The sequence below is a fragment of the Gorilla gorilla genome, chromosome 8 (assembly GCF_029281585.2).
Source record: "Gorilla gorilla gorilla isolate KB3781 chromosome 8, NHGRI_mGorGor1-v2.1_pri, whole genome shotgun sequence".
NCBI lineage: Eukaryota > Metazoa > Chordata > Mammalia > Primates > Hominidae > Gorilla > Gorilla gorilla.
The window spans coordinates 36,133,586-36,161,423 of NC_073232.2; the positions used below are offsets into that span (position 1 = coordinate 36,133,586).

Below are 27,838 nucleotides of genomic sequence, written 5' to 3' on the forward strand. Positions count from 1 at the left end.
ATAGTGCCTCTTTTGCTCTGTCACAGATTTGCTAGCCCATTTTCTGTATTATAATTTGCATTATCTCTAACTTAGGACACTGTGAAAGTAAGCTTCAAACATAAAGATGTATTTTATAGCATCTTGCCACTATTTTAGTGAGACATCTAGCTCCCTCAGCTAAACAACATGCTGACAACATGCTGAGGCCCAGCCATGACCTTCTTGATGCCCCTCCATCTTGCCTCTCAGCCGAGATGAGCCAGGGAGTCTGTCCTGAGTTTTCCGTAACTTTATGTGCACCTTTTTGTTTCAGCTTAGTGTGTTAAAATTGTCTGTATTGTCTCTTCCAGAGTAGGCTGGTTTCTCTTTGGGAAAAGAGATTTTTCTTAATCGTCTTTGTATCCTTTATATCTGGCACAATACCTGGTGCCCAGTTCAGTGAATGATGAGGGAAGGGACTCTAATAATTTTAATACAGTGTACCTAACTACTGTTTTCTTACATGCAGGATTTCTGACTTCCGGTGAGTGAGCTTCTCTATAAAGTGATGCGGCAAAGCACATTAAACTGAACAGTCAAAGTATAACTAGATCACATTGCATAAAAAACTATTTTTCCTTTTAGCTCACTTGTGAAATACAAAAATGAACCGTCTTCTGTTTTCTGAGCAGCAAGACATCCAGAGAGGTGGTTCTTCTCTGTGAAAAGAAATATAGGCCTGAGGCGTTTTTCATCAACTTTTAAAGGTAGCACAGAGTGAAGACGCAATCTTTTTTATTGTAACAGAAGAAATAGTATTGATACAAATATTAAAAATGGCTGGGCACTGTGGCTCACGCCTGTAATCCCAGCACTTTGGGAGGCCGAGTCAGGCAGGTCACCTGAGGTCAGGAGTTCGAGACCAGCCTGCCCAACATGGCGAAACCCCGTCTCCACTTAAAAAAAGGATAAAAATTAGCTGGGTGTGGTGGCTTATGCCTGTAATCCTAGCTACTCAGGAGGCTGAGGTAGGAGAATCACTTGTACTCAGGTGGCAGAGGTTGCAGTGAGCTGAGATTACACCACTGCACTCCAGCCTGGGTGACAGAGCGAGACTCCATCTCAAAAAAAAAAAAAATTGACAACTACAGAAGGGCTCTAATTTTCCAAATCTTTTCATTTTATTATCATTAGAAAATAAAAAAGTGTAACAATATCAACATATCCCTATAAACTAAAGAAATGAGTTTTGAATTAGAAAGCCAGCAATGTAAAACAAATCTGTTCTTTTTCTGTGGCTAATAACATATAATTGCAAAGTTTTATTCCATTATGTGATCTTATTAGACTTTGACTTAAGTATATGGGTATGTGTGGCATATCCATAGAGAAATCATGTATTTTTTTTTTTTAACACAAGTATATTTTGGCTGAGCTGGTAAAAGGGGCCTAATTTCTAACCTAAGTAAAATAAGTAAATTTTTTTTTTCTAATTCCCCCCTACTTTTCTGTTATTTGGTTACATTATCTAATCCATTGGGATAATTCGTTCTCAGTGCTGCTTGAAAGGCCTACTAACTGAGGTGGTTTGTATGTTTTTATAGTATTATAGAAATAGAAGCCTATAGAATATTTGCTTTTTGTATTCCTTTAAGGGAAGATGGGATTATATGGCTCGCAGGTAAAATGGCACTCTAAATGCATGCAGCTATTTTTCCTAAAATCAGATTCCACAATGCTTTCCTAGTTGTCTTAAAATGGAATGGTGGCAGTTGTTTAACCACAGTAAAGAATTTTGTGAAGTTGTCTTTAAATAGTAACTTTCAGGCAAATTTAGCACTAGACTAGGATGCCTATTCTTAATTTATATTGAAGTTATCCATTTTTGAACTAAAATTAACCTTTTCTTAGGAAACACTTTGTTCATAGAACTAAAGTATAAACCAGTTTATAGTTTATAAGATCATATTTAAAATAATTGTTAAAAACATCTTTGTGGCCAGGTGCAGTGGCTCACGCCTGTAATCCAAGCACTTTGGGAGACTGAGGCAGGTGGATCGCGAGGTTAGGAGATCGAGACCATCCTGGCTAACACAGTGAAACCCTGTCTCTACTAAAAATACAGAAAAAAATTATCCGGGCATGGTGGCGGGCGCCTGTAGTCCCAGCTACTTGGGAGGCTGAGGCAGGAGAATGGCGTGAACCCAGGAGGCAGAGCTTGCAGTGAGCAGAGATTGCACCACTGCACTCCAGTCTGGGTGACAGGGTGAGAGTCCGTCTCAAAAAACAAACAAACAAAGAAAAAAAATTTTGTATATAAATTTTGCATCCAATGAATATTTTATTTAGAAATCAGTTTTACCTGTATCTTAAGACATCTCCTACTTACCTCTTGAAACCATAGTTTAAGTGAATATTCTTTGTTAAACTAATTTGTCCCTCTCTGTTCCTAAAAGGAATAAAGCCACATTAAAATACTCTGTAATTAAGGCCTTCCCTAGTTACCAGGCTTTCCTCCAATTACTATAAATGTTGCCGCCTTATCTCATACCTTGTGCGGGATACAGAATAATCATGTAAATGTTTACATTTCCTGATATGAAATTGAGTAGTCGTCTGCCTATTTTAGAGAATAATTTTAGGATTTAGGATACATAACATATCCAGAATATCAGAAATTATTAATAAATGAAAAAAATGGCTTTATCTTCTCTTTAACCAGCTGTGGTAATTGGTAATCTAAACTTCTTGGAAAATAAAGAGGAAAGCAGTTATCACATTGCCCAAGTGAAAACAATGTGGGTTTTTGCACTTTTGATTATGCCAAAATTTTCACATACTAATGTTGCAGATAGTGACTATCTGGGGCTGATGGCGTGGGCAATAAAGGAATTAACGAAGACAGTTGTAGGTAAAGGAAGGCAAATTTATTAGACGAAGTAGGAAAATACATTGTAAGGATGTAAAGAGCAAGTCACCAAGAGGGGAGCTGATCACAAGGCGACAAAGGCTTGCTAGAGATGTTGTAGGATGGTGCTTGTCCTGGAGAAGGCTACATGCTGTACTGATAATGCCAAGGTTGCAGTGAGCTAACTTGCATTTTTCTTTTCTTTTCTTTTCTTTTTTTTTGAGACAGAGTCTTGCTCTGTTGCCCAGGCTGGAGTGCAGTGGCGTGATCTCGGCTCACTGCAACCTCTGCCTCCCAGGTTCAAGCAATTCTCCTGCCTTAGTCTCCCCAGTAGCTGGGATTATAGGCATGTGCCACCACGCCTGGCCAATTTTTGTATTTTTAGTACAGACGGTTTCACCATGTTGGCTGGGCTGGTCTTGAACTCCTGACCTCAGGTGATCCACCCTCCCCAGCCACCCAAAGTGCCAGGATTACAGGCATAAGCCACCGCGCCCAGCTCTAATTTGCATTTTTCTATCAGTCAAGGGTCTGGTGATAGGTGGGCACAGGACAATTGTGAGTTATTTGTACAGGAGGGCTGTGCGTCCTGGACCCTGAGGAAAGGCAGACTTGCAGCTTATCTGCTTTTTCTTTTTGCTTCCCCCTGGTCCTACCAGCCTAACTCGTTTTCCCTAATTAGGACTCCACAATTAATATTTCTGTTCATCAAATATTTGTAGAGAATGCTTGCAACTTTAGCTGTTTCCTCTTCGATTACAGGTCCTGCGGTAGACTGGTGGGCACTTGGAGTTTGCTTGTTTGAATTTCTAACAGGAATTCCCCCTTTCAATGATGAAACACCACAACAAGTATTCCAGAATATTCTGAAAAGAGGTGATTCTTTTTCTCCTATTAAGATAGTCATTTACTGGCTGGGCATAGTGGCCCATGCCTGTAATCCCAGCACTTTGGGAGGCCAAGGCGGGTGGATCGCCTGAGGTCAGGAGTTCGAGACCAGCCTGGCCAACATGGTAAAACCCCATCTCTACTAAAAAAAATACAAAAAATTAGCCGGGCATGTTGGCGGGCGCCTGTAATCCCAGCTACTCGGGAGGCTGAAGCAGGAGAATCGCTTGAACCTGGGAGGTGGAGGTTGCAGTGAGCTGAGATCACGCTATTGCACTCCAGCCTGGGTGACAAGAGTGAAACTCCATCTCAAAAAACAAAAAAAAGTAGTCATTTATCTCTGGATACTATTATTTTGAGCAGTAATAAACAAGTTTATTTGTATATGTATAATTTTAGATATCCCTTGGCCAGAAGGTGAAGAAAAGTTATCTGATAATGCTCAAAGTGCAGTAGAAATACTTTTAACCATTGATGATACAAAGAGAGCTGGAATGAAAGGTATGGTTTTGCGTTAATACATTGTTTTACCATTGATTTTTTGCAGATGGTGAATATTTATAAAAATAGCAAGTTCTGGCTGGGCGTGGTGGCTCACGCCTGTAATCCCAGCACTTTGGGAGGCTGAGGCGGGCTGATCACAAGGTCAGGAGTTCAAGACCAGCCTGTCCGATATGGCGAAAGCCCATCTCTACTAAAAAATACAAAAATTGGCCGGGTGTGGTGGCTCACGCCTGTAATCCAAGCACTCTGGTAGGCCGAGGCAGGCGGATCACGAGATCAGGAGATCGAGACCATCCTGGCTTAACATGGTGAAACCCTATCTCTATTAAAAATACAAAAAAGTAGCCGGGCATAGTGGCGGGCACCTGTAGTCCCAGCTACTTGGGAGGCTGAGGCAGGAGAATGGCATGAACCTGGGAGGCAGAGCTTGCAGTGAGCCAAGATTGTGCCACTGCAATCTAGCCTGGGCAACAGAGTGAGACTCCCTCTCAAAAAAAAAAAAAAAAAAAAAAAATACAAAAATTAGGCCCAGCGTGGTGGCGTGCACCTGTAGTCCCAGCTACTCTGGAGGCTGAGGCAGGAGAATCGCTTCAACCCGGGAGGCGGACATTGCAGTGACCAGAGATCGCACCACTGCACTCCAGCCTGGGCGACAGAGACTCTGTCTCAAAAAAAAAAAAAAAATCAAGTTCCAATATAATACTACAGATAATCTGACTGCTAAATTGGTACAAAGATAATTCGATTTATTTCTCCCCTCTAGGTATGCATTGATATATTGGTCCTTATTCTACATGAAAATTCAATGTGTCACATGGTAGAAGAGGCAAAAAAAATTTAGTGTGGTCAAATGGCAATACTGTATTCATGCATTAGATTTTATTAATCGGTGGGTGTGGTAGCTCATGCCTATAGTCCAAGCACTTTGGGAGGCTGCAGCTGGCAATCGTTTGAGCTCAGGGGTTTGTGTCCAGCCTGGGCAACATGGTGAAACTCTGTCTCTACAAAAAATACAAAAAATAGCCAAGCAAGGCAGTGCGCACCTGTAGTTCCAGCTACTTGAGGGCTTAGGCAGGAAGATTACTTGAGCCCAGGAGGTCGAGGCTACAGGGAGCCACGTTCACGCCACTGCATTTCAGCCTGGGAAACAAAGTGAGACTCTGGCTCAAAAAAAAATTATTAATCTCAAGTATCTAAAACAATCTTACCTCTTTTTTTTTTTTTTTTAACGTATGTTATTATTGCTATTTATTTATTTAAAGACAGTGTCTCACTATGTTGCTTAGGCTGGTCTTGAACTCCTGGGCTCAAAGGATCCTCCCACCTCAGCCTCCCCAAAATGCTGAATTACAGGTGTGAGCCACCTTGCCTGTCCTAAAACAATCTTGTTAGTGTCTTGGGTTTTTCAAAGCCTGATAAAGTTAAGGAAATACAGGAAATCTTTTTTTATGAAACCCTCTGTTCTGTCATTTTTTAAAACAAATTTATTTTCCCTAATCTTGCGAGAGAGATGTTCTGTGATTTCTTATTGCTTCATTTTTGATACTATTATTTATTGATAAATATACTGGATCCCAGGTTGGCTCAAGACAAACTTGGTATATTATAAACCACTCAATAGTTTTCTCAATGCAGGAGTATATTAAGCCCTAATTTGGAAACTAGTAAATCTCATTAGCAGCTGCCTTAAAATTATTTTGTTGTTGTCGTTGTTGTTGTTGTTGTTGTTGTTGAGACAGAGACTTGCTCTGTCACCAGGCTGCAGTGCATGCAGTGGCACGATCTCGGCTCACTGCAACCTCCGCCTCCCAGGTTCAAGTGATTCTCCTGCCTCAGCCCCCCAAGTAGCTGGGACTACAGGCATGTGCCACCACGCCCAGCTAATTTTTGTATTTTTTAGCAGAGATGGGGTTTCACCATGTTGGCCAGGATGGTCTCGATCTCTTGACCTTGTGATCCTCCTGCCTCGGCCTCCCAAAGTGCTGGGATTTTAAAATTCTTTTTGTAACGAGGTATGGTAATATAGAGAAAAGCATTACGTCCCAAAATGCATTTCTATATCAAGTAGGATGTATTCAGGAAAATGAGCTTCAGAAATGTGTCATTTGCATCAGCTTCTAGGTGTTCCCTGTAATAATTTCTTTCTTTTTTTGGTTTTGGGATTTTTTTGAGACAGGATCTGGGTCTGTCGCCCAGGCTGGAATGTAGTAGCACAATCTCGGCTCACTGCAACTTTCTGGGCTCAAGCAATTCTTCCACCTCAGCCTCCCAAGTAGCTGGTACTACTGGTGCACACTACCACACCCAGCTAATTTTTGTATTTTTAGTAGAGATGGGGTTTTGCTGTGTTGCCCAGGCTGGTCTCGAACTCCTGGGCTCAAGCCATCCGCCCACCTTGGCCTCCCTAAGTACTGGGATTACAGGCATGAGCCACCACACCTGGCCCAGTTTGTTTACTCACTGATTTAACCAATCCTATAGAGTGCCTTCTAGGAGCTAGGTGATATTGCTTCAGGCCCTGGGAATACCCTAGGGATGATCTAGACTCAGATCCCTCTCCTCGTGGAACTTACATTCTAGTGGAAAGAGAGACAGTGAACAGTTACAGACACAACATAATGTCATGTAGTGGTAAATACTAGGAAGAAAAATAAAGCAGGGTGAGAGGATATGAAGTGATGGCACGAGACTTCTTTTTAGACAGTGTGGTCAGGAGGACCTCTGTGAAGAGGGGCATTTGAGCAGAAACCTGTGTAAAGTGAGGGAGCAGACACTTGGAAAGTCAGCTCTAGCTTTTTCAAGCACTTCAGACTTAGATTATATTACTTAAAACATATAAACACACACACATTTCAACTTCCGATGCTGTACATTGGATTTGGACATACTGAGTCCTTGTGGTATTATTTCAGAATAGATGTGAGTGTCTGAATGCAACATATTGGTCAGATTGCCATTATAAAAAACACTATCACTCATAAGAAGGATTTTTTTTTTTTTTTGGAGACGGAATCTCGTTCTGTTGCCCAGGCTGGAGTGCGGTGGCATGATCTTGGCTCACTGCAGCCTCAGCCTCCCAAGTTCAAGTGACTCTCCTGCCTCAGCCTCCCAAATAGCTGGGACTGCAGCTGCGTCCCACCACACCTGGCTAATTTTTGTATTTTTAGTAGAGACGGGGTTTCACCATGTTGGCCAGGCTGGTCTCGAACTCCTGACCTCAAGTAATCCGCCCACCTCAGCCTCCCAAAATGCTGGGATTACAGGCGTGAGCCATTACTCTGCCCAAAAGAGCATACTTTTATTTTACTAGGTAGAAGGAAATAGGAACAATGACAGGTAATGAAATGGCAGTAAAGAGGTGAGGAAGGCTTTGAAATCTTGTAAGCAGAGCAGCTCGGTGATATAGAGCTTCCAATGTAGCCATAAGCTAGAAGTCAATATGTTGTAGAGATGCAAGTCAGTGAAATCAAGGAAGTCAAAGAACCATGAAGAGAACGTGTCAGAACTGTCATCAGTATCTATCTTGAAGTCACCATGAAGGATAAGGATGGAGCACAGGGAAGAAAGGGAGAGGGGGGTGAGCTTCATGCTAAAGCTGTCTAGGGCAATAGATACTGCTAAGGAGCGTGGTGATAGAAACAGGTGGCAAGGCCTTAGAGTCAAAACTGGAGCATTCATCATGGAAGATCAATGGCATGGAAGGTTTATCAAGGAGCAGAAAGTAGGCCACACTCTCTTCCCCTGAGTCAAGGATTCTTTAACAAGATGCAGGCAGGGTGGGCACGGTGGCTCACACCTATAATCCCAGCACTTTGGGAGGCTGAGGCGGGTGGATCCCCTGGGGTCGGGAGTTCGAGACCAGCCTGGCCAACATGGTGAAACCCCATCTCTACTAAAAATACAAAAATTAGCCAGGCTTGGTGGTACACATCTGTAATCCCAGCTACTCAGGAGGATGAGGTGGGAGAATCGCTTGAACCCGGGAGGCAGAGTTTGCAGTGAGCCGAGATTGTGCCATTGCACTCCAGCCTAGGTGACAGACAAAAAAAAAAAAAAAAAATTAGCCAGGCATGGTAGCACTCACCTGTAGTCCCAGCTACTTGGGAGGCTGAGGCAGGAGAACCACTGAACCTGGGAGATGGAGGTTGCAGTGAGCCAAGATTGCACCACTACACTCCAGATTGGGCACTGGAGAGAGACTCCATTTCAAAAAAAAAAAAAAGATGTGAGTGCCGGGCATGGTGACTCACACCTGTAATCCCAGCACTTTGGAAGGCCAAGGTGGACAGATCACCTGAGGTCAGGAGTTCGAGACCAACATGGCGAAACCCCGTCTCTACTAAAAATACAAAATTAGCCTGGTGTGGTGGCACACACCTTTAATCCCAGCTACTCGGGAGGCTGAGGCAGGAGAATTGCTTGAACCCGGGAGGCGGAGGTTGCAGTGAGCAGAGATCGCACCACTGCACTTCAGCCTGGGCAACGGAGCGAGACGTCGTCTCAAAAAAAAAGCTGTGAGAAAGATAGGCTTCTAAGTTAAGGCAAATCATTCATTCTGTCATTAAACAAATACAAACCAGGCACCTGTCATATGCCAAGTGATATTCAAAATGGCCCATGTAGACCTTTGTGAAGTATGTGGCCTAACAGACATTAAACAAACGTCTGTGAAACTGACATAATAAAGTAAGGTAAGTTATATGTGAGACATTCTCTTTTTATAATAATTCCTGTAAAGCAGTACTTACTTAGGTAATGATATCATACTGTTTTGTTTTATATTTTTCCTAAGAGCTAAAATGTCATCCTCTCTTCAGTGATGTGGACTGGGAAAATCTGCAGCATCAGACTATGCCTTTCATCCCCCAGCCAGATGATGAAACAGATACCTCCTATTTTGAAGCCAGGAATACTGCTCAGCACCTGACCGTATCTGGATTTAGTCTGTAGCACAAAAATTTTCCTTTTAGTCTAGCCTTGTGTTATAGAATGAACTTGCATAATTATATACTCCTTAATACTAGATTGATCTAAGGGGGAAAGATCATTATTTAACCTAGTTCAATGTGCTTTTAGTGTACGTTACAGCTTTCACAGAGTTAAAAGGCTGAAAGGAATATAGTCAGTAATTTATCTTAACCTCAAAACTGTATATAAATCTTCAAAGCTTTTTTCATCTATTTATTTTGTTTACTGCACTTTATGAAAACTGAAGCATCAATAAAATTAGAGGACACTATTGAGAGTGAGCCACTAGCTTGATTTTCTTTCTCCTCTGATTTCAGTTCACTGTTCAGTTTAGCATTAAAATAATAAAATAATCATACAGTTCCATTTGATTGTAATTTACTTGCATATGATTACCTTCAAAAGCTGTGTTCTTGAGGGCAATCATTTAAGGCCATACTTGTGACCTCAGAAATGCAGCTGGAAGGCCGGGCACAGTGGCTCACGCATGTAATCCCAGCACTGTGGGAGGCCGAGGCAGGCTGATCTTGAGGTCAGGAGTTCAAGACCATCCTGGCCAACATAATGAAACCCCATCTCTACTATAAATACACAAATTAGCCGGGGATGGTGGTGGGCACCTGTAGTCCCAGCTACTCTGGAGGCTGAGGCAGGAGAATCGCTTGAACCCAGGAGGAGGAGGTTGTGGTGAGCCAAGATCGTGCCACTGCACTCCAGCCTGGGCAACAGAACAAGACTCCGTCTCAAAAAAATAAAGGCAGCTGGAAAATTCCTTCACTTAGTAACTCCTTTGGGGAATAAGGAATAAACAAAAAGACTAAGGCTTTCACTTACTTTACTAATGATACAGTTTTGCCCCTTAATTTCTATTGGTGCATAGTCCACAATATGTATTTGTTTAAAATAGTACTGGAGGACAGGTGTGATGGCTCATGCCTGTAATCCCAGCACTTTGGGAGGCTGAGGCAGGCAAGTCGCTTGAGGCCTGGAGTTTGAGACCAGCCTGGCCAACATGGCAAAACCCCGTCTCTACTAAAAATAGAAAAATTAGCCAGGTATGGTGACGCACACCTGTAGTCCCAGCTACTTGGGAGGCTGAGGCATGAGAATCGCTTGAACCCAGGAGGCGGAGATTGCAGTGAGCTGAGATCACATCACTGCACTTCAGCCTGGGCAACAGAATGAGACTCGGTCTCAAAAAAAAAAAAATACTACTGGAACAATTAGGTGTGATATAATGTAGCAATTTGAATAGCTTGTTCAATTTTAATAGAAAATGTGATGCTTTACATCTTATTGTCATTTATTTAAAACATGCAACATTATCAGAAACAGATTGGTCCTTAAAAAACAAAATTTTCTTTTGCTTAATAAATATAACTATCACAAGTACATTATCTGTCAACATCATTCTTTTCAACAAAGCGAGACCCCATTTCCAGGGGAAAAAAAACTTGTTCCTTTTGCACATCGGGTTTAGTGTTTTTACTTTCCATTACCATCCCAATAAACAGCCCTGTTATAATGTAGTTGACAAAATGTACAAATTTAAAATGGTTACAGTGAAAGATACACCATTATAATTAGTGCTATGTAACTGAATCCATGGGTTAATGGTTTTACTGAGCTTGTTTTAGTAATAACTACTTAGATTTAATGGTCACTTCTAGTAAAATGTTCAAAATACAGTTGTTCAAAACTTTGAATTACATCTTTCCCTTAAATTAGGCAAAAGCATAGAATTATCTATTATCCTTTTATGGTATTTGCCAGTAGTAGAAAGAAAAAAAGTTTTGGAATCAAACACAAATTGTTGAAATCACTGCTCTGCCACAATAAAAGGCCTCTGGCAGGTTAAACTGAGCATTGATGACTCACTATATAGTGGGGATTAATAGTGATTAATTTGGAGAGTTGGAATGAACAGAGTAGATTGAGGAACAAGCCAATTTAGTTGCTACCCAGGATATTAACCTTAACAGGGACTTGAAACATTACTGAATAATCGGGGAAATGTTCTCTGAGCATATTCCCAATGCAGAAGACAATGGCCTTGAGTGGACAGTTACACTGTTTACTAACAGACCTAGCATGTGAAGCTATAGTCACTTGAAATTCAGCCACAGGTAAGGCATGCTGTAATGGTATTTATTGGGAAGAGGTGACTTATTATCTAAATTTATACCTGTCAAGATGTAGATTCAGACACTTGCTAGGGAAAAACCTAAGAGGAAAGAACAATGGGGAAAAGGGAATGGTTTTGACAGCTGATGTATATGTGTGCATGCACGTCTTTAAAAAACACCAATGGCCACCAATAGAAATCCACGCATCTTTTGCTATGAAGGAAATCAGAACATACCATCCTAAAATGCCTCTTTGACATAAAAATATTTTTGAGCTAAAGGCAGTTAAGAAGCAGCAAACTGAGGAAAGCTCTCCCCGTCCCCCTGCCTTTCTGCCCAAAGGCAGGATATAAATTCTCCTTTGCTGGAGACAATTCTAGAGTCTTATCTACCAGGGACAGCACCAGAGGAATTGGCAAAGAAACCTTATTCAATTAGTTTCCTCCCACATACAGTGTTTGCCTTCCCAAAGGTTCCAGTCCTTGGAAGCCTAAAACCACTTTCCTTTGTCCTGTCATTTCTCTACAAATGTATTGTTCTTTGTTGGCCAGGCTGGTCTCAAACTCCGGACTTCGTGATCCACCCACCTCGGCCTCCCAAAATGCTGGGATTACAGGCGTGAGCCACCCGGCCAGCTATATACAGTTTGTATTAATAAAAAATAATTTGTGGCTGGGCATAGTGGCTCACGCCTTTATTTCCAGCACTTTGGACAGCCGAGGTGGGATGATTGCTTGAGGCCAGGAGTTAGAGACTACCCTGGCCAACATAGCAAGACCCTGTCTCTATCTAAATTTTTTAAAAACCGTCATTCTCAGCAAACTATTGCAAGGATAAAAAACCAAACACCGCATGTTCTTACTCATAGGTGGGAATTGAACAATGAAAACACTTGGACACAGGAAGGGAAACATCACACACCGGGGCCTGTTGTGGGGTGGGAGCGGGGAGGGATAGCATTAGGAGATACACCTAATGTAAATGACGAGTTAATGGGTACAGCACACCAACATGGCACATGTATACATATGTAACAAGCCTGCACGTTGTGCACATGTACCCTAGAACTTAAAGTATAATAAAAATATATATATAAAAAAATAAACTTTTGTTTTCACGGCATAATGTTTATTGGATGAATTTAGAAAAAGAGTAAAAAGAAAAAATAAGTTGGTATCTCTTAAAGGAAAATGTTTTATTCTTACATGAAAAATGCAAAATAATAGATGTGACTTTTTTTCCTTTGGAGCTCCAAAATAAAAATATCAGTAAACACTTATCTAAAAAAAAAAAAATTGTTTTTTAGGCTGGGCATGGTGGCTTATGCCTGTAATCTCAGCACTTTGGGAGGCTGAGACGAGTGGATCACAGGAGGTCAGGAGTTTGAGACCAACCTGGCCAACATGGTAAAACCCCGTCTCTACTAAAAATATAAAAATTAGCCAGGCATGATGGTGCACGCCAGTAATCCCAGCTGCTCGGGAGGCTGAAGCTGGAGAATTGCTTGAACCTGGGAGGTGGAGGTTACGGTGAGCCAAGATGGCGCCATTGCACTCCAGCCTGGGCGACAGAATGAGACTCTGCCTCAAAAAAAATTATTTAAAAATGTTTTGTCCCACCCCCATTAAATGTTAAACAAATCCAGAAATTATGTTTGAAGAATGGCCTGTTTATCTTGGCCCATCTATGTTAGAATTAAGTAAGATGAAGTACATAGCAAACATAAAAGGTGTTTAATAAAATGATAATTATTTGAACCCTAAGTACCCTACTGCCTCCTGGAATATGCACTTTAATTTTGGGTTCGGGAAGTGGTAACTATATAAAGCCTTGCTATTATGCGCCAAAACATCTTGAAGGACATTCAGGTCTAATTGCTCTATTTGCTACAAAGAACTGTCTTATTTTTAGCCATTTATAAAAATGCTGAGAGTCCAGAATATAGTACAAATATTTACTGTTTACACCAGGTCTTTCAATTAATACCAAGCCAACCATGGATGAGTCATTCTTTTAACTGTGTGAAAAGTGTATTGTACGGGACAACATTTGAAGGAAGGAGACTGAATAAAAGCCTTCTGCACCAACCCACCTGGATTCAAGACATATTTTAGAGGTAGGAGCAACAGGACTTTACTGATATATGGGATGAGGCAGGTGAGAGAATGGAAGAGCCACATTTGACACCTAACTTCTGGCTTGAGCAGTTGGGTGGATTGTGGTGCTACACCCTGAACTGGAATGAGGGACAGGATGGGTAGACATACTAAGTTTGAGATGTCTGTGAGACACCCAAATAAAGAATTCAAGAAATCAGTTGGACAGCTCCAAATAAAAATGGTATGTCTGCAAATTCTTTTACACTCTTCGTTCAACAGGTGAATGAATAAACAGAGGCACATCTATATAATGGGATATTATTCAGCGCTAAGAAGAAATGAACTACAATGAAAAGACACAGATGAATCTTCAGTGCATATTACTAACTGGAAGAAGCCAGTCTGACAAGGCGACACACTGTATGATTCCAAATATACGACACTGTAGAAAAGGCACAACTATAGAGACAGTAAAAGGATCTGTGGTTGCCAGAAGTTAGGAGGGAAGGATGACTAGGTGGAGCACAGAGGATTTTTTAGGGCAGTGAAACTACTCTGTATGATATAATGGTGGATACATATTTTAAATTTGTCAAAACTCATAGGATGTACACTAAGAGTGAGCCCCATGGTAACGATATGTCCATGTTGGTTCATCAGATGAAACAAATGTACCACTCCACCAGATGTTGACGGTGGAAGAGGTTGTGCAGGTGGGGCGGGGGGAGAGGAGGGTGGAATATGGGAGCTCTACTTTCCACTTGATATTGTTGTAAACCTAAAACAGTTCTAAAAAAGTCTATGGCCAGATGCGGTGGCTCACGCCTGTAATCCTAACACTTTGGGAGATCGAGGCGGGCGGGTCACCTGAGGTCAGGAGTTTAAGACCAGCCTGGCCAACATGGTGAAACCCCATCTCTACCAAAAATACAAAAAATTAGCTGGGTGTGTGGTGGTGGGTGCTAATGATCCCAGCTACTCAGGAGGCTGAGGCAAGGGGAATCACTTGAACCCGGGAGGCAGAGGTTGCAGTGAGCAGAGATTGCACCTCTGCACTCCAGCCTGGGTGACGAGAGGGAAACTCTGACTCAAAAAAAATAAATAACAATAAAGTCTATAAATAACCTAACAACGCATCTTAACTAGGAAAGCAAAAACAAACCCAAAATTAGTAGAAGAAATAATAAGATACAGCAGAAACAAATGAAACTGAAACTCCCCAAAATACAAAAGATTTTTAAAAATGAACTTGGTTTACTTTGAAAACAAAATCAACAAACCTTTAGCCAGACTAAGAAAAAGGAATACCCAAGTAAATAAAATCAAAGATGAAAAAGGAGACATGACAACTGATACCGCAGAAATATGAAGAATCATCAGAGACTACTGGGAATAAATATATGCCAAAAAACTGGAAAACCTACAAGAAATGGATACATTCCTTGACACTTTTTTTTTATGTCTACATCCAAAGTAGGGATTGTGAAAAAAATAATAATAATAATGAAAAAAAAGTCTACTGGGGGCTGGAGATGGGGTGGCTTAAACACTCTCTCTCTCCTAGTTCCATGAAATAAACCCCAGAGAGTAACTGACTGCTGGTTCTATGCCCATCACTGGGATGTCACTGTGGTCAGGAGAATGGGATATAAGCTGACCAGGTTGAGTCACATGTCCACTACTGTGAGTCACGATGGGGCAGCAATGGGCATAGCTGGGTGTTCCATTTAGCAGCCTCACCAGAAACACTGGATTCTGGTGGAAGAGGAAGAGCGCTCCAAGGGAAGAGGGGAGGGGACAGAAGAGAGGGGAAACGGTGACCAGTAAAATTTAAAAAATAACTGATACTCCCTTGCCTGATTTTATGTAAGTATAAAAAGTTCTCTTCAGGCTGGGCACAGTGGCTCACAGCAGTAATCCCAGCACTTTGGGAGGCCGAGGCGGGTGGATCACAAGGTCAGGAGTTCAAGACCAGCCTGGCCAATATGGTGACGCCCTGTCTGTACTAAAAATACAAAAATTAGCCGGGCGTGGTGGCAGGCGCCTGTAATCCCAGCTACTCAGGAGGCTGAGGCAGAGAATTGCTTGAACCCGGGAGATGGAGGTTGCAGTGAGATGAGATCACACCACTGCACTCCAGCCTGCTGGGTGACAGAGTGAGACTCCGTTTCAAAAAAAAAAAAGTTCTCTTCAACACATATTAAAGAATTGAAACAAGGGAGGAAATTTCTCTATTTCTCTTTTTTTATGTTTTTCTTTCTTTTCTTCCTTCCTCCCTCCCTCCCTCCCTTCCTCTCTCTCTTTCCTTCCTTCTTCGTGTGTGTGTGTGCGTGTGCATGTGTGCGTGTGTGCGTGTGTGTGTGTGTGTGTGTGTGTGTGTCTTGCTCTGTTTCCCAAGCTGGAGTGCAGCGGCAAGTTAATCACCTGAGTTTGAGACCAGCCTGGCCAACATGGAGAAACCCTGTCTCTACTAAAAATACAAAAAATTACCCAGGCAACGTGTCTGGCACCTGTAATCCCAGCTTGAGAGGCTGAGGCAAGAGAATTGCTTGAACCTGGGAGGCGGAGGTTGCAGTGAGCCGAGATTGCGCCACTGCACTCCAGCCTGGGCAACAGAGCGAGACTCTGTCTCAAAAGAGAGAGAGAAAAAAAAAGAACTGATAAGAACTGATACTACCCTTGATCTTAGCCAAAAGGCTGAGAAGTGATTAAATAATTTTGTATACAAAAATATAACTATGAGAGCCAGTTCTTGCCAATGAGATGTGAGGAGTCCCCTGTGTGGGATTTTCAAGAAAGTTACTGTTTCCTGATCAGATGGAAAAATACAACTGTTAATTGCTTTCTGTGCTTCACTCTGTGCCTGCCTATAATGTAGACATTAGATCTAAATGTACTTCACTATCTTGCAAGCATGAAGACAAAAGCTACATACTAAAGATGGGAGAAAGAAAGACAGGAGGAGCCTGTCTACCTAATGGCATTGTGGAAGCACCTTCCCGGGCCTGGACTTCTATCTCCAGACTTATATCGAAGGAAAAGACCCAGTTACTTGGTCAAGCCACCACAGCTGGGTTTCTATTACATGAAGCAGAATAATGATACCTTAAATGATACATCACTTTTATCACTCTGTAGAAGTTACAAGTCATAGATGGGTATTAAAAACAAAACCCAGGCCAGGCGCAGTGGCTCGCACCTGTAATCCCAGTATTTTGGGAGGCTGAGGCAGGTGAATCACCTGAGGTTGGGAGTTCAAGACCAGACTGACCAACATGGAGAAACCCTGTCTCTACTAAAAATACAAAATATTAGCCAGGCGTGTGGCGTATGCCTGTAATCCCAGCTACTCGAGAGGCTGAGGCAGCAGGAGAATCACTTGAACCTGGGAGATGGAGGTTGCAGTGAGCTGAGATGGCACCATTGCACTCCAGCCTGGGCAACCAGAGCGAAACTCCGTCTCAATTAAAAAAAAAAAACCCTCTCATCATTTTCCACATAAGACCAGAGATGTGTATTTAAGATGGTTGATTAGGGCTGGGTGCGGTGACTCACGCCTGTAATCCCAGCACTTTGGGAGGCAGAGGCAGGAAGATCACCTGAGGTCAGGAGTTCAAGACCAGCCTAGCCAACATAGCAAAACCCCGTCTCTACTAAACATACAAAAAATTAGCCAGGTGTGGTGGTGGGTGCCTGTAATCCCAGCTATGTGGGAGGCTGAGGCAGGAGAATCACTGGAACCTGGGAAGCAGAGGTTGCAGTAAGCTGAGATCACACCACTGCAATCCAGCCTGGGCGGCAGAGCAAGACTCCATCTCAAATAATAATAATAATAATAATAATAATAATAATAATAATAATAAGATGGTTGATTAGGGTTCATTGTGTGGCTGTGGGAAGCTATTTATTTGGTGTAAGAACTGAAACCGGCTGGGCGCAGTGGCTCACACCTGTCATCCCAGCACTTTGGGAGGTCGAGGCGGGTAGATCACGAGGTCAAGAGATGGAAACCATCCTGGCCAACATGGTGAAACCCCGTCTCTACTAAAAATACAAAAATCAGCCGGGAGTGGTGGCACGTGCCTGTACTCCCAGCTACTCGGGAGGCTGAGGCAGGAGAATCGCTTGAACCTGAGAGGCGGAGGTTGCAGTGAGCCGAGATCACGCCACTGCACTCTAGCCTGGCAACAGAGCGAGACTCTGTCTCAAAAAAAAGTAAAACCAAGAATCTGACTGGATTGCTAATATTCTCAACCAGATGACTAAATAAGTTAAATTTCATCCCAGTTTCTGATTTTTATCAAATTGTGTGGAATAGCATGGCTTTATTTTGAGAGTCATAATTACTTTATTTGCGACTACTACTTACTCTCATTGAATTCTTACCTAATCAATGGGTTAATAGTAACAAGTAATAAAAGCCATATCATTTCTCATTAACCTTTTATTTTTAGCTTAGTTTTACAATAAACAGAAAAGAAGTTATCATTAAAAAAATACCATAGCTGTCAAGTTTAAATGAGGTTCTTATTAAACAAAGCAGGAACACTATATCCTATAATTACATCTTTACTTTTATATACAAGAACTGTGTGCAAAGTGCTTTTCAAACTATAAAATAAGACTTTGGAACAGGATAGAAATGGTTATCCCTAGGAGTTAGTTATCCCAGACTGCTTGTAATGATTCACAACTGCTTACACTCTTAATTTGCATTTTATTTATTTATATACTAAAAGAAAAGACACTTTTTACTGATACCAAATTGATATCTCATTTTTGAAAATAATCTTTGATCCACAGGTCTAAATGTTATTTTTACATATAAATTCAGTTGCTTGCTTCACTTTTTCCTAAATAAATAGGGAACACTTTTTTAAAAGCAAATAGTAGTAGATCCCTTTAGACAGACATATTTTAATCAGTATGGGATTAAATAATTAAAGTTATTTGAAAGAAAAAAATAAGGAAAAAGTTTGGGAAAAGTAAATTGTATTCTTATACTTTTCAGGCAAACAAAGAACCATCCTGTATACTAAAGACAGATTATTTCTTATTTAAAACACTCTGAACATATGATGCTAAACCCAATATCATACATCTTGAGAATGCTTAAAAATTATTTGCTACAGGCCAGGTGCAGTGGCTCACGCCTCTAATCCCAGCACTTTGGGAGGCCGAGGCGGGCAGATCACCTGAGGTTGGGAGTTTGAGATCAGCCTTACCAACATGGAGAAACACCATCTCTACTAAAAATACAAAATTAGCCAGGCATGGTGGTGCATGCCTGTAATCCCAGCTACTTGGGAGAGTGAGGCAGGAGAATCACTTGAACCCAGGAGGTGGAAGTCGCAGTGAGCCAAGATCACACCATTGCCCTCCAGCCTGGGCAACAAGAGAGAAACTCCGTTTAAAAAAAAAATTATTTGTTACAAAGACTGCATCAAATAAATCTTCAAAGCACAAGGTACATCTAAGTGAGGAAGTTTTGGAAGGCATATAGGAAAAGTCTCCAAGGATCTAAATTATAGTCTTCTTTTTGGTCTAGATGAGAGAGGTGGGGAAGAGGGACTTAAATTTCTGTTAGCTGGGCATGCCTTATTCCTATGGAAGCATTTGGCCTGTTAGCTTGCAAATCCCTCCAGTACTCCTGTGAAGTAGGTGTATCTAAAATAGTATACCCCGAAGGAAAAACTGAGGCACTAAGAGGTTAAGAGTCCAGTCTGTATAGTTCATCAGTTGCAGAAAAGTGATTTTCGTGTGTTTCCTTTTTGACTGTTGTAAAAACAGTATAAATAAGTTTTCATTTTATATTTCAAAGCACCCTATGAAGCAGACACTAGATATCCTCAGTTAAACAAAAATGATTACAAAGGAATACATTATATGATCGAATAAAAACCTTATTAATCATCTACAGGCTCAGAATACACTTTTAAACCTATATGAAGCTCATTCACCATTTCCATCAGTGGGTTATGTCTAGTCTGCAAATCATTTGTAAAAACTCAGTCTGGTACATAGGACTCCACTTTTTAATAATGATGCCTGAACACCAAACTCAAGAGTTGTGAATGCCCAAGAAAGATTATGGGCAGCCCACAAAGTGAATATGACCATTCTTCCTGTGGTTTTCTACTACGTGCCATGGCAACTCTGTGACTAAGATATAAAGTCGATTACATCTCATTTGAAAATCACTCCTGGTTTGCATTCTTTCTTTTATTTAATTTAGAAAATTAAAAATAATAACTTATAAATTTGATCTCATTATCACAATGGTACCTTTGAAAAGCAGCTTATGTTACTCTATGGAAGATAATCAGGTAAACATGTTACCAAATGATCATTAATAATTTAATGTCCTTCAAGTTCAAGGGCAGGGTAAATCTGTGTATACTACTTATAACCTAGTAGAGATTGATTATTCAAGTATCAGCAATATTAGTCCTTAAAATGTTATCGTTTGTGTAGTGCAAAATATATATGTGTATATATGTACACAAACTAAACTACTGGACAACAAAAAGCAATGTAATCATCACAAACTAAGATTTTCTTGTGAACACCACAATCCAGTTCATTCTGAGGTCATCCAGTTCCAGTAGTCTTCTTGAGGAAAACACCATTTTCCTCAGTTCAGTTTTCTTTAAAAAGAAAATAAAAACCAATTTCCTGTGAGTATGAATGCAAATAATTCTCTGGATGGTAACATAATAATAATAACATACAAATTCAAAATAAAACCATAATATTACCAACAGTCTTTATAGAACTACATCATATGACTTGCAGCCTGATAGGAAAGATCCAATTACAAGTGCTGAAATTACCAAACAGTTTTAAATTATTTATTTATTTATTTACTGGGGCAAAGTCTTGCTCTGTCGTCCAGGCTGGACTGCAATGGTGCCATCTTGGCTCACTGCAACCTCCACCTCCCAGGTACAAGCGATTCTCCTGCCTCAGCCTTGCAAGTAGCTGGCATTACAGGTGTGTGCCACCACACCTGGGTAATTTCTGTATTTTTAATAGAGATGAGGTTTCGCCATCTTGAACTCCTGACCTCAGGTGATCTACCCACCTCGGCCTCCCAAAGTGTTGGGATTACAGGCGTTAGCTATGGCGCCCAGCCATCCCGGCCAGTTTTTAATAAATAATTTAAATGTACATTCATCCTCTCTTACTTTCTAGATTCTTACCCTTTTCTAATTGGCTATTACACAATTAAGATTTGTGGAAATGATTTCATAATTTTATCAAAATGGAAAAGTTATGAAACAAATGTGTAACAAAACTGTAAGAGGATAATAGATGTACGACCTGGAGTATTCACTTAATCAACACGGATTATGTTTCTATTACTTTCCAGGCTCTGTGCCAGGACCTGGGCATTCAGAGATAAATGAGGCAGGCTCTCAGGCCTCAAGACAGCTCTCAGTTTAGGTGGTGGGGGAGGAAGAGGCATATAAACCCCAAACTTGGATATATATAATATGATGGTTTCAAAGACAGAAGAGTGAATGAGCTATCAGAAAAGGCTGAGCTTGTTAGCACCTTACACCATCACATATGATCTGAGTTCTGCTCTAAAATCTACAAACCCTCCCCAGCACTCAAGATGCCAAAATGCCTGAAACTCTCATAACAGATTGATCCCTCTATGTAGAAATACCCTTATGCAATTCCTTTGGCAGGAGTGATATTTTAAACAATCAGATCATTCCTTATCCTCTGCAGAAATCCTCTTATGTACACCTCCTTGGCAGGAGTGACATTTTAAATAGTCAGATCAACTTTCACAAAACAGAAGGAGATCCCAGCGGCATAAAGAAAACAGGCCCCTGGAGGAAGAGAATTGAAATGGTTGACAAAGACAAGAGAGATGTGGGTTGTAAAGACAAACTGCCTGAGTGAGGTTTTAGCAAAAATGTTAGCTGCAGGGTGCCTGAACAATTAGCAACACTTTTTAAGAATCTGCGGGACGCAGATTACTACACACAATCCTTTGCATATGTATAAAAGGGCAGACAAAGCCGGAACTGTAGCTCACGCCTGTAATCCCAGCACTTTGGGAGGCCGAGGCGGGCGGATCACGAGGTTGGGAGATCAAGACCATCCTGCTAACACGGTGAAACCCCGTCTCTACTAAAAATACAAAAAATTAGCCGGGCATGGTGGCACGCGCCTATAGTCCCAGCTACTTGGGAGGCTGAGGCAGGAGAATCGCTTGAACCTGGGAGGCGGAGGTTGCAGTGAGCCGAGATCGGGCCACTGCACTCCAGCCTAGGTGACACAGCAAGACTCTGTCTCAAAATAAATAAATATATAAATTAATAAAAATAAAAAAAATTAAAAAGGGCAGAAAACTTGGTCTCGATGAACCCCCAATATTTTTTTCTTTTTTTTTTAGATGGAGTCTCGCTCTGTTGCCCAGGCTGGAGTGCAGTGGCGCGCGACCTCGGCTCACTGCAACCTCCACCTCCCAGGTTCAAGCTATTCTGCTGCCTCAGCCTCCTGAAGTGCTGGGATTACACATGTGAGCCACCGTGCCCAGCCTGAACTCCCAGTCTTCTAAGGTAATATAGTGAACATAAATCACTGTCTTCAGAACTTTAGAATTGTTTTCAGGCTCTTTGTGAGGTCTTTCTGTTTTGTTTTGTTTTAAATCAACTTGCAAAATGGAGGGTATAGTGTGATAGAAGAATAGTCACAGGAAACAACAGATAAGGGAACAGGAATAAACTCTGCCTTTCCCTTCGCCGCGGTGAATGCTGCTCTAGCTGCACTGCTGCAATTCCTTCCCCTCCTCAGAAGCCAGGGCCTGACTTTTTGTGTCAGTGCCTTCTGCCCTAGGCTCCATTTGGAGAATAATCCTCCTGAGACCCTCCCCACTCCCAACAAGTTTGTATTGATTACCTCTCTACTGAAGGCTGAATGTCCCCAAGAAATTACATGATAGCAATTTAGGAATCTGGCCAGGCTGCTTAAGAAAACTGGTTAGACGAGACTATCCTGGCCGTCTCTACTAAAAATACAAAAACAAAATTAGCCGGGCGTGGTGGCGGGCGCTTGTAGTCCCAGCTACTGGGGAGACTGAGGGACAATGGCGTGAACCTGGGAGGCGGAGCTTGCAGTAAGCCAAGATTACGCCACTGCAATCCAGCCTGGGCGACAGAGCAAGACTCTGTCACAAAGAAAAAAAAAAAGGAAAACTGGTTAGAAACATCCTTTCCTTCAAAGTAATGTCAGAGGCATGTGAACCAGAGCAACTCCATTTTGAATAGGAGCTGGGTAAAATGAGGCTGAGACCTACTGGGCTGCATTCCCAGGTGGTTAAGGCATTCTAAGTCACAGGATGAGATAGGAGGTCGGCACAAGATACAGGTCATAAAGACCTTGCTGATAAAACATGTTGCAGTAAAGAAACCCGCCAAAATCCACCAAAACCAAGATGCTGATGAGAGTGACCTCTGGTCGTCCTCACTGCTACACTCCCACCAGCGCCAAGACAGTTTACAAATGCCACGGCAACATCAGGAAGTTACCCTATATGGTCTAAAAAGGGGAGGCATGAATAATCCCCCCCTTGTTTAGAAATAACCACAAAAATGGGCAATGAGCAGCCATTATTCTATCCCTCTACTTTCTTTTTTCTCTCTTTTTTTTTTTGAGATGGAGTCTCACTGTGTCACCCAGGCTGGAGTGCAGTGGCATGATCTCAGCTCACTGCAACCTCTGCCTCCTGGGTTCAAGCCATTCCCCTGCCTCAACCTCCCGAGTAGCTGGGATTACAGGTGCCTCCCAAGTAGCTGGGATTACCACACCCAGCTAATTTCTGTATTTTTAGTAGAGATAGGGTTTCACCATGTTGGTCAGGCTGGTCTCGAACTCCTGACCTCAGGTGACCGGCTCACCTCGGCCTCCCAAAGTGCTGGGATTACAGGTGTGAGCCACCGCGTCCGGCCTATTCCTCTACTTTCTTAAACTTGCTTTCACTTTACTTTATGGACTTGCCGTAAATTTTTTCTTGTGTGAGATCCAAGAACTCCCTCTCAGGGTCTGGATTGGGGCCCCTTTCTTGTAACAATAATAATTTAGGCCAGGCATGGTGGCTCAGTCCTGTAATCCCAGTACAAGAAAGGCTGAGGTGGGAGGATCTCTTGAGGGCAGGAGTTCAAGACTAGTATTATAGTGAGAACCCATCTCAACAAAAATAAGAAAGTTAGTTGACACCTGCCTATAGTCCCAGCTTCTCAGGAGGCTGAGGCAGCAGGATTGCTTGAGCCCAGGAGTTTGAGGCTGCATTGACCTCTGATTGTACCACTACACTGCAGCCCAGGCAAGAGAGTGAGACCTTGTCTCAAATAGATAAATAAATAAACAAAGTAATAGTTTAAGAGTAGTTTCTTAGACTTAACAGGTCTGCTTTCGGTATTTTAACTCAAGGATAATTTTAATAGCAGAGTTGTCAGGCTAGGCAACCAGGGACAGGTGTTACCACAGGAGACTGTTCAGGGCCTATTTCTGAACAAGAAGTCTGCAGGTATTGTTCTTCCTATCACATACAGGATTTTCTTCTGATCCACTGCAGAGTGATAGCATAAGAAATCTCTTTTACTTTTAAATTTATATTATTCTACGCTAGAAAAAAAAACAGCAGACTTTATGTATTAATTTTAATGTTGAAGGAAAAGATATTTATTTTCAAAAGCTTATCACAGCTTGAGTGTGCTGGCTCATGCCTGTAATCCCAGCACTTTGGGAAGCCAAGGCAGCTGGATCACCTGAGATCAGGAGTTCAAGACCAGTCTGGTCAACATGGCGAAACCCTGTCTCTACTAAAAATACAAAAATTAGCTGGGCGTGGTGGCACATGCCTGTAGTTCCAGCTACTCAGGAGGCTGAGGCAGGAAAATCACTTGAACCCAGGACTCAGAGGTTGCAGTGAGCCAAGATCACGCGAGTGCACTCCAGCCTCCAGTCCTATATGTTTTATACATATATAGGACTATCCTATATGTTTTATACATATATAGGACTATCCTATATCTATCAGACATATCCTAGTATGTCTGTGTCCACATGCATATTTATTCCATAAAATGAAAGCTTTTCCATGTCTTATGGTACTTCCGTTTGCCATCTTGCCCAAAAAGGGATTCAGTCATAGACGCAACACACATGTATTGAGCACCTACTACATGCCAGACACTGTTCTGGGGATGAGCTATAGGATGATCCCTATTATGAGTAGGGCACACCCTCTACTTGCCCACACTTTCCCCATCCTAATCAGATTTCTAGACCTTTCTTCTAATCTCTAACACAGAACCTATCTCTTCCAAACCATACAACTGCTCTCTGGTCTTCATTCCTTTAACTATCAGATTAAAAATTGCTAAACAATGTTACATTAAAAGATGCCTAAATCCCCTCAAGGCTAAAATTTATTTCCACCATATCAAATATGGCCCTACTTCCAACCACAGTTAATCTATTACATATATAAGCAAACAATATATAAAAACACTATACCTCGTCAAAATGAAGTTGCACAGTGCTACGGAATTTGCAGTTTGGAAGGATCAAACAGTTAACGTACAGTAAAAAACTCATAAAGGTTCAATAATAACCAAGTAGAAAATTAAAAATAGGAAAGCGTTTCTCCATTCAGAGACATCTGTGAACAGCTAAAAGGGATATTTAGGAGAAATAGCGAACAACCTTTTACAAAACTTCTATTAGTAAAGAACATTTTAAACATTTTTAGAAAAACTCCAATTTTATGTGACTGTTGATGTAGAGTGTAGTTTGTTTTTTCAATCTTTAATGAAGTAATAAGCTACTTCCATCTTAAGCATAAAATAAATTATTAACCAAAGTAAGCTTTAGAGTTTTTTAAGCAAATTCCTCTACTCTCCAACTCCCAACTTTCTACAACGGAAACATGAAAAGGAACTTTAGAGATGCATTAAAAATATGTAAACATCTACCCATAGTGGCACTGAGCCCTGCTGCTTATATCCAGCATTACTACATATCTAACGGTTGGTTCTTCTTTCCTATTACCAGGGATATTTAAATGTAAAACACTGTAGAGCACTAAACCCAACCATCATAGGAGGAATTGAAAATGTGTAGAAGAAGAAAAGAAAGGATTTAAATTCAGGTCTATATCCTTTTTTTTTTTTTTTTTTTGAGACAGTCTCACCCTGTCACCCGGGCTGGAGTGTAGTGGCATGATCATGACTCAGGGCAGCCTCAACCTCCTGGGCTCAAGTTGATCCTCCCGCCTCAGCCTCCCGAGTATCTGGGACTAGAGGTGTGCACCACCAACCTGGCTAATTTTTTTATTTAATTTTTTAAATTTTTTGTGGAGACAGTCTCACTTTCTTGCCCAGGCTGTTCTTGAATTCCTGGGCTCAAGCAATCCACCCATCTCAGCTTCCTAAAGTCCCGGGATTATAGACATGAGCCACCGCACCTGGCAACTTTTTAGATTTAAGGATTTTCTTGAATCCAAGGGTTTGGCCTCAGGTTATTCCTAACATGGACAGGCTCAGAATTACTTTCAGGGATTCCAATCTATTATTTTCTGACCTATTTGAGGTACCTTGTCATCCCAAACTGGAAATCTGGCCCTTAAATTAAAGTAACCTCCGGCTGGGCACAGTGGCTCGTGCCTGTAATCCCAGCTCTTTGGGAGGCCAAGGCGGGCAAATCACCTGAGGTCAGGAGTTTGAGACCAGTCTGGCCAACATGGTGAAACTCCATCTCTACTAAAAATACAAAAATTAGCTGGGCATGATGGCACATGCCTGTAATCCCAGCTACTTGGGAGGCTGAGGCAGGAGAATCGCTTGAACCTGGGAGGCAGAAGTTGCAGTGAGCCGAGATCGTGCCACTGCACCCCAGCCTGGGCAACAAAAGCAAAATTCTGTCTCAAAAAAATAAATTAATAAAATAAAATAAATTAAAAAAATAAAAGTACCTCCAAATTCCTTTTTAATTAATTGTTTAAAATAGAGACAGCATCTCCCTATGTTGCCCAGGCTAGTCTCGAACTCCTTTGCTCAAGTAATCCTCCTGCTTCGCCCTCCCCAAAGTGCTGGGATTATAGGTGTGAGCCACCGTGCCTTTCAGAACACTGTTTCCTCACAAACCATAAAATTTAAAATGCATATAAACCGCACCCAGTGACATATGCCTGTAGTCCCAGCCACTCAGGAGGCTGAGGCAGAAAGGATCACTTGAGCCAAGGAATCTGAGGCTTCAGTGCACATGATCATGCCTGTGAACAGCCACTGCCCTCCAGCCTGGGCAACAAAATGGGACCCAGTCTCAAAAAAAAAAAAAAAAAAAAAAAAAGAAGCATGTAGTCATTTTTGTGTGGTTGCCTAAATCAAAGGTGTATAAATCCATCAGATGCTCTCAAGTGAAAATGTTTTTAAGTCTAACAAGTACCTAGGAATCCACAAGACATCATTTCCAAGGCAGTTTCAGTCTCAGGATAAATATAGAATGTTCACTATGACGATGTATCTATAAAATGGACCTAGCATCCCTTAATTGCTGCTGAAAACTCTGTCTACTACAGGTTATGAGAGTTATACACCATTTCAAATGATGAAACTGGTCTTACCTTCTCCTTCTTTGATAGTATAAATACACCAACCACTGTGCAATAAAAGGCCATATGATGGCAAACGTTAGCACACCAGGAGACATCTCGAAGGGCCACCAAGATGGTCTCTGAGAAAATACAATAAGCTTGTCACCAATCTATTCAATACTGCATGTATAAACTTAAAAACATACCTAATTCATAATTTTGAAAGTAGAAAAGAAAATTAGTAACAAATCTCACTCCTGCTGAAAGAAGAAAGATATTCTGCATTTCAGAGTATAATTCAGGAAGCAGGCTTTCAGGAGTAGTTCAGACTTAAATAAACACAAAACAAGTATTTTTTAACTGCAAAGGTAGATTTCATTTGGAACTATTTAAAGATTTTGTATATTCTAAATGTATTGTAACATATGAAACCATGGGCCGGGCGCGGTGGCTCACACCTGTAATCCCAGCACTTTGGGAGGCCGAGGTGGGCGGATCACGAGGTCAGGAGATCGAGACCATCTTGGCTAACATGGTGAAACCCTGTCTCTACTAAAAATACAAAAAATTAGCCGGGTGTGGTGGCGCGCACCTGTAGTCCCAGCTACTTGGGAGGCTGAGGCAGGAGAATGGCGTGAACCCAGGAGGCAGAGCTTGCAGTGAGCTGAGATCGCACCACTGCACTTCAGCCTGGGCAACAGAGTGAGACTCCGTATCAGACAAAAACAAAAACAACAACAAAAAACATATGAAACCCTGGCATTTAAAT

The 27,838-nt window shown here is 41.6% G+C and overlaps 2 protein-coding genes and 1 pseudogene across 21 annotated transcripts in view; 1 reads left to right on the plus strand and 2 right to left on the minus strand.

Annotated features, from left to right (window-relative positions):
* Positions 1–9,510, plus strand: part of MASTL (microtubule associated serine/threonine kinase like) — a 32,167-nt gene extending 22,657 nt beyond the window's left edge. For both annotated transcript variants that reach the window (XM_019034707.4, XM_004049200.4), the window contains exons 10-12: positions 3,632–3,745; positions 4,157–4,258; positions 9,054–9,510. In XM_019034707.4, the coding sequence (XP_018890252.2) occupies positions 3,632–3,745; positions 4,157–4,258; positions 9,054–9,211 (374 nt within the window). In that variant the 3' untranslated portion in view covers positions 9,212–9,510. The remainder of the gene's footprint in view (positions 1–3,631; positions 3,746–4,156; positions 4,259–9,053) is intronic.
* Positions 1–27,838, minus strand: part of ACBD5 (acyl-CoA binding domain containing 5) — an 84,493-nt gene that overhangs the window by 19,577 nt on the left and 37,078 nt on the right. For 8 of the 19 annotated variants that reach the window (XM_031015646.3, XM_031015644.3, XM_031015647.3 and 5 more), the window contains 2 exons: positions 27,100–27,209; positions 17,881–20,101 (listed from right to left, as the gene is read on the minus strand). In XM_031015646.3, coding sequence (XP_030871506.2) covers positions 20,089–20,101; positions 27,100–27,209 — 123 coding nt within the window. In that variant the 3' untranslated portion in view covers positions 17,881–20,088. Of the gene's footprint in view, positions 1–17,880; positions 20,102–24,531; positions 25,148–27,095; positions 27,210–27,838 lie in introns of those variants that run through there. The other 11 variants (XM_055353357.2, XM_055353358.2, XM_055353349.2 and 8 more) reach the window with 6 other exon arrangements.
* Positions 16,019–16,163, minus strand: LOC115936160 (uncharacterized; annotated as a pseudogene).